Source organism: Elephantulus edwardii, unplaced genomic scaffold (assembly GCF_000299155.1).
Source record: "Elephantulus edwardii isolate Elephantulus edwardi_28Jun2011 unplaced genomic scaffold, EleEdw1.0 scaffold00116, whole genome shotgun sequence".
Taxonomy (NCBI): Eukaryota; Metazoa; Chordata; class Mammalia; order Macroscelidea; family Macroscelididae; genus Elephantulus; species Elephantulus edwardii.
The window spans coordinates 3,533,243-3,540,672 of record NW_006399866.1 but is presented as its reverse complement, the minus strand read 5'-3'; the positions used below and the strand labels follow the sequence as shown (position 1 = coordinate 3,540,672).

Sequence of the window (7,430 nt, the reverse complement as noted above, 5' to 3'; positions counted from 1 at the left end):
ACTAGGGATATTGTAGCTGATGTTAGATGGATCTTAGCTGAAAGTAGGGAATACCAGAGGAATGTCTATCTGTGTTTCATTGATTATGCAAAGGCGTTTGACTTGTGGATCATAACAAACTGGACTGTGTGGATCATAAGAACCTGTGGCTGACTCTGAGGAGAATGGGAATCCCAGAACACTCGATCATGAACTTTCTACATGTAGATTGAATAAATATGGTACAAGGCTCCAGCCTGGACTTGATTTTTTTTCCACTTTTAAAAATTGTGATTTGACTGAAAATTTACAAAGCTAATTGGTTTTCATTCAACCATACATACCCAATTTTTTTAATCACAAAAATGCAAAGTTTAGAAAAATTAACTTTTTTCTTCATTGAAAGAGTCATTGTCTAGTGCTGCTTCATTTCTTCATGTCTTTGCTTGCAAAGTATTTTTTCCTAATAATCATCTTTCTTTGCTTGCGAAAAGAAAGCAAAGTTTATTTAACTCTGAAATATTTGCTAATGTAATTTACCACAGTAAAAAATTAGAGAAGACTCGTATATGATAAATTCAAAGCTACTTCTATTCTTTTTGTATTAATATTTTTATTGTTCATGTACATTATGTTTTGTGCATGTACATTGTGATCCATACAGTCCTTCATTTACATTAAATTTTGTTAATTTATGTTATGGGGTAGGTTTTTTTCCTTTCTTAAAATCATCCCACCAACAGCTACTTTTGTGAAAGTGTGTTAGTCAGCTACTTCATGCCTCATGCCCTAAATATGTCCGTTTTAGATAGCCAGTTACTGATTTACTTATCTTTGTAGAACCAACACATTTTATTTGCTATAGTCCTAAAGAGGGTGAAATCTGGCTGCTCCTTGGAGGCAAGGATTCTGAAGCTTTGTTTGACATACTTTGGACATGTTACAAGGAGGGACCAGTCCTTAGAGAGAGACGTCATGCTTGGGAAGGTGGAGGGACAGTGCAGGAGAAAAAGACTATCAATAAGATGGAATGATGCCCACAGACACTTCACCAACGAAGACATTCAGATGGCCAATAAGCAATAAATCCCTAGCTCTAAGAGAGGAAAATCAAAACAACTATGAGATACCATCTCACTCCAGTAAGAATAGCAAAATTTAACAGAACAGCAAGCAACATATGCTGGCAAGGTTGTGGAGAAACTGGAACCCTTATTCACTGTTGGTGGAAGTGTAATATGGTGCAACCCCTGTGGAAGGCGGTGTGGCGCTTTCTCAAAAAGTTGCAAATAGAGATACCATTTGACCCAGCAATTCTACTACTGGGAATATACCTCAAAGAGACCATAACTGCCACCCAAACAGATATATGCACACCCATGTTTATCGTGGCTTTGTTCACAATAGCAAAGAGTTGGAAACAACTTAAGTGCCCATCAACAAACGAATGGATAGAGAACCTGTGGTATATTCACACAATATAATACTATGCTGCATTGAAACAAAGGGAATTCATAAAATATTAAAAATTGGGGACCCTGGAGGACGTTATGCTGAATGAAATATCTTACTCACAAAAGGACAAATACTGCATAGTGCCACTGTTGTAAAACAGACTGACATCAGGCTTGGGAGGAGACTGAGAAAGATGGGATAAATAATGTATACTGCATTAAAACAAATGAGGGAGAAAACTGTTTAAAATGGATATGTGATTAGGTATTATTATCATGACAGGGGTCCAGAACGAAGGCTGCTTAGTGGAGTGGACCTGGGGGGAGGGATTGTAAAACAATGAAAGAATTTTTCTTTTACTTTTCAAAGAGAAGAGTGAACTGGAAGGTGGGGGAGGAAAGGGGTGGGCAGGGAGAAAAGTACAGCTATGAATGAATGGCAATCCAAAGTCTCTGTAAATTTTCATTAAAATTAATGAAAAAAAATTGATTGATTCAGTGGAAATGGGGGTAGGTGTGTCAGAGGCAGTAAGGTTAATACAAAATAGAGCATGGTTTAGTGCTGTTGTCCATAGCGTCATCGTGAGTCACAGGTGACTCAATGGCCCATAACAACAGCAACAGTATTAATTATAATATGGAAGTTCAGGCCGCTCTGAAGGACTTGGCAAAAAATAAAGCACCAGGAATTGATGGAAAACCTGTTGATGTATTTCAGCAAACAGATGCTGCCCTGCATTTGTTTACCAAGTTGTGCCAATATATCTGGAAGACAAATACTTGGCCAACTGACTGGCAGAGATCCATATTTATTTCCATTCAAAAAAAAAAAAAGGTGACAATGTGGAAATTATCGTACAGTATCACACACAAGCAAATTCCTACTGAAGATTATCCAGAAAAGACTTGAACACTACATTGACAGAGGACTACCAGAAATACAGTCTGGGTTTAGAAGAGGTCGTGGCACTAGGGACATTATTGCCAATGTCAGATGGATCTTGGCAGAAAGCTGAGTATCAGAAGAATGTCTGTCTGTCCTTAAAAAAAACGTCTATCTGTATTTCATTGACAAATGGGAATCTCAGAACACTTGATCGTGCTTATATGACCTATACTTGGATCAAGAAGCAGTCCTTAGAACAGAGCAAGGAAACACTGCATGGTTCAAAATCAAGGAAGGAGTGTGTCAGGGATGCATCCTCTCCTCATACCTTTTCAATCTGTATGAAGAACAGATCATTTGGGAAGCAGGGCTTTATGAGGAGGAGTGTGGCATCAAGACTGGAGGCAGACTCATTAACAACCTACAATATGCAGATGACACAACCTTGCTTGCTGAAACTGAAAAAGACCTGAAGCACTTGCTGCAAAAGGTCAAGGACTATATATATATAGTCTTCAATATGGATTGAAGCTCAACATCAAGAAGACAAAGTTTCCCCACAACTGGGCCAATTGGCAGCACCATAATAAATGGAGAAGAGATTGAGGTTAATCCACAGTCAACACTCTTAACACTAGCAATCAGGAAATCAAAAGATGAATTACATTGGGAAAATCTGCTGTCATGGACCTCTCCAGAATGCTGAAGAGCAATGATATCAAACTAGATATAAAAGTGCGCCTAATCCAGGCCATGGTTTTCTCAATTACTGTTATGCTTCAGAAAGTTGGACAGTGACTAAGAATGACAGAAGAAGAGTATATGCCTTCGAGTTGTGGTGCTGGAGAAGAGTCTTGAACATACCATGGGCTGCCAAGAAAATAAACAGGTCTGTCTTGGAGAGGGTGAAACCAAGTCTCTCCTTGAAGGCTAGAATTTTGAAGCTGTGTTTCACTTACACTGGACACGTAGCCAGGAGAGATCGATCCTTGGAGAAGGATGTCATGCTTGGAAAGGTGAATAGACAGCACAGAAGATGGAGGCCCCAAATGAGATGGATTGATAGAGTAACTGGGGCAATAGGGGTTTGGTGTGTCAGAATTAGTGAGACTGGTTCAGGACTGGGAAAGGTTCAGAGCTGCTATACATAGGGTCGCTATGCATTGCAGGCCACTCAGCCAGTAACATTCTCTTTCAGGTTTGGAAGCAGGAGTGGCATCCACTTCCTAAACAACTTTCCTCCAGAAACTCCATGAACTTTGATAAATGTCAGTGACTGTAGAGGGGCTTCAGGCCTTTTGTTCTTAGGGTTGCTGTGAGTCATGCTGGACTCAAAGGCAATCAACAACACCACATGTACAATATGATCACACTTCCCCAGTTCTTTAATTATCATTTCCACTAATCCTTTTATCCGACTGCCTTCTGTCCTTTATCCTTGAACAAATTCTATTCTTTTGACCACATATTATTGTAGGGAGTGTTCCATTTTTAGACCTGTCTGGTGGAAAATTGAGCCCAGGTTGGGGGTTAAGGGTGTAAGGGAATGAGTAGAAGAGGGGAGAGGAGTGGTGGTAGGAGAGTGAGTTTTGAACAGGTATTTGTCCTCATTTTAAACCAGACACTATAACACTATACCCTTGTTTTAGTTTAATTCTTCCTTCTTTGTTGACATCTTACAGTTAAAAAGAAAATTATTTATTTGTACTATCATTCACTTTTATGCTGCCATTCATATACATTGTTTCATTCATGTACATTTTGCTTTATATGGTCATTTCTATACATTGTGTTTTATATAATTACTCTTATCTGTCACTTTGTCTCCCCATTTCATCAATTCATTATTACATTTTACCTATTTCTTTACCCCTCATCCTCTTACTAACTCTGCTGTCCTAGTGATTTTCTCTTCCTTCTCCAACCTCACTTCTCTTTTTTTTAAAAAACAGTTATAATATCTATCTTGTTCTTATTTGCTAATTGCAATAGCTATATTGTCCTTTTTTTGATTCTTCCCAGGTTGATCTTCAGATATCATGTACTTTTAAGAAATTTTTTTAAAAATTGACATGAAATTCCCAAGAACAATATAATAATATTCTAAATTAATTGTAAAAGACCAGAATTACCTGTTTCTTTTCTGTTTCAGGAGCAGTAGAGAACTATGGACAATTCTGCTTGGAAGGTCAGCCCTGAGAGAGCTGGTAAGTGGTATTTTCTTAACGTTCTGTTGTAGCTTATATTATCAGAAAACCTGCCTTCTCTTTGGTTTTGTCTATTTTTTTAAAAAGTGAAAGAACTTACTTACTTGATGTCTACAAGATTTTGCTATCTTGCAGTTTTTGTTTTTAGAACAGACCATCAACTACTCATATGCAAGTTCAAGCTGAAGTTAAGGAAAATTAAATCTGCAGAAACTAAAATATGACCGTTGGTCTATCCCACCTGAATTTCAGAACTATCTCAGGGATAGGTTTGAGGCCTTGAATACCAATGAGTGAAGAACAAATGAGTTGTGGGAGGATATCAAGAGTATCATCCAGGAAGAATGCAGAAGGTCATTACAAAGACAGGAAGAAGAATAGACCAAAATAGATGTCAGAAGAGGCTCACAATATTGCACTAGAGCGCTGAAAAGCCAAAGCAGAGGGACAAATTCAAGATATTAAAGAGCTGAACAGAAGATTTTAAAAGGCAGCGTGGGAAGACAAAATAAAATATTGCAATGAAATGTGCAAGAAGCTGGAGTCAGAAAATTGAAAGGGCTGAATTTGCTCAGCATTTCTTTTTTCTTTCTCTCTTTTTAGGCTCAGCTTTTTTTTTCTTTTTCTCTTTTTTTTATTATTAATTTTAATGAAAATTTACAGAGACTTTGTATTTCCATTCATTAATTGTTGCACTTTTCTCCCTTCCTATCCCTCCACCCGCCTGGGCTCAGCATTACTTAAGCTCAAGGAACTAAAGAACAAATTCAAATCTCAAGTTGCTATACTTAAGGATGCTTTAGGCAGAATATTAATTGATCCAGGAAGTATTAAAAGAAGATGGAAAGAGTATACAGAGCCACTGTACTGATAGGAATTGGCAGACACAGAAGACTTTAATGGGGGAAAAAACTAATGAAACTTTAATGAAACAACATATGAGCAAAAGCCTATGGTGAAAAGGAAGAATTTCAGGCTACTTTGAAAGAACTGGCTAAAATAAGGCCCCACCCAGGAATTGATGGTGTACCAACTGACATATTTCAACTAACAGATGCTGCCCGAGATGTGCTCACCACGTTGTGCCAAGAAATCTGGGGAAAACCACTTGGCCAACTGACTGGAAGAGATCTATATTTTTCCAATTCCAAAGAAAGGTGATCCAACAGAGTGTGGAAATTATTGAACAGTCTCATTAATATCATTAATATCACATGCAAGCAAGCTTCTGCTGAAGGTTACCCCAAAACGACTGGAACAGCACATCAACAGAGAACTACCAGAAGTCTAGGTTGGGTATGGATATTGTAGTTAATGTTAGATGGATTTTGGCTGAGCAAAGTCTATCTGTGGTTCACTGATTATGCAAAGGCATGCATTTGACTGTGTGGATCACAACAAACTGGTTAACTCTGAGAAGAATGGGAATCCCAGAACACTTGACACAACCCTGCTTGCTGAAACTGAGGAGGACCCGAAGTGCTCCCTGCAGAAGGTCAGGGACTGTAGCCTTCAGTATGGATTGAGGCTCAATATCAAGAAGACAAAGATTATCACCACTGGGTCAATTGGCAGCATCATGATGGATGGTGAAGAGACTGAGATTGTTCACAGCTTTAGTTTGCTTGCCTCCACAGTCAGCAGTCTTGGCACCAGCAGCCAGGAAATTTTTAAAAGATGGATAGTGATGGGAAAGTCTGCTGTTAGGGACCTCTCCAATGTAATGAAGAGCAATGATGTCACTCTGGAGAGTAAGGTGCACCTGATACAGACCATGGTCTTCCTAATAACATGGTTACATTTTTGCTAAAATGTTAAACACAGGAAATCAGACTATAGTATAGTTCTATAATTAAAAATAATTCAGTTGTGAGGGGAAAAAATTATATTAAAAAGACTTAAAGGAATATGTAATCCTTAGTGTGATCCTGAGACTGATAAAAACTGCATTTGTATAATTGTTTTGTCTTTTTTCCAGAATCAGATTGAGGCAGAACTGAATAAACATTGGCAGCGGCTGTTAGAGGGACTTTCTTACTACAAATCTCCCAGGTATGGTTATTCCAGCCATTTGATGACTCTGACAAGGAGAAAGCTATTCTTATATATGATACTTTAGATATTGCTGGATTATATAGATCAGAGAAAATATAATTTGGTTATAAGTAGAAAAAAAGGAACATTTGTTCTAGAAATACAGTATGAATAGTATTAAATTATGTATCTGGGAAGTAGACTTTACTAATGATTCAAGTGTTTTTTTCTTTTACTCATTATTTCTAATATTTGTTTGGGTCTTACCATGTTTGCTTGAGGAACTCTGGTGGTATGTTACACTGCTAACTGAAGGCTGCACACTTCAACCCTGAGGGCTCTACCAGGCGACTCCTTGGAAGGAAGATAGTAGTCTCGTTAAATTTATAGCACTAGAAACCTGATGGAGAGTTGGAATCGCTTGATGACAATGAGAGAGAGAGAAAGTGTGTGAACAATAATAATAGCAGCTTACATTTGCTTAGTGTTTACTAATAACTACTCTAGACATTTAAAATATGTCTTTTAATCTTCACAACACTTTGATATAGACACTTTTAATTTTTTTAAACATAAACATAAGCATTTTTTATGAGACAGTGAGAAAGAAGTAATCAGATTCAAAGTAGTTAACAAAAAAACAAAATACAACTCGTGGAATTAGTAATTTATCTTCTTAGTCTAGTTCTTCTATTATACATTATACAGTTCATAAGTGGTACTCATTTTCCTTAAACTTGTGAACATTTATTGAAACTTCACTTTCTGATTATACTGTTAAGTTAGTAAAGAACTTTTTTTTGTTTATCTTATAATCCTTCCTCTGAAATTATTTTGGTGTAAATCTCAGGCATCCTACTATTTTTTTTT

At 37.3% G+C, this 7,430-nt stretch overlaps 1 protein-coding gene across 1 annotated transcript in view; it reads left to right on the top strand.

Annotated features, from left to right (window-relative positions):
• Nucleotides 1-7,430, top strand: part of NUP188 (nucleoporin 188kDa) — an 84,864-nt gene that overhangs the window by 16,945 nt on the left and 60,489 nt on the right. Inside the window, exons 2-3 of the mRNA XM_006892477.1 lie at nt 4,472-4,526; nt 6,505-6,578. Coding sequence (XP_006892539.1) covers nt 4,472-4,526; nt 6,505-6,578 — 129 coding nt within the window. The remainder of the gene's footprint in view (nt 1-4,471; nt 4,527-6,504; nt 6,579-7,430) is intronic.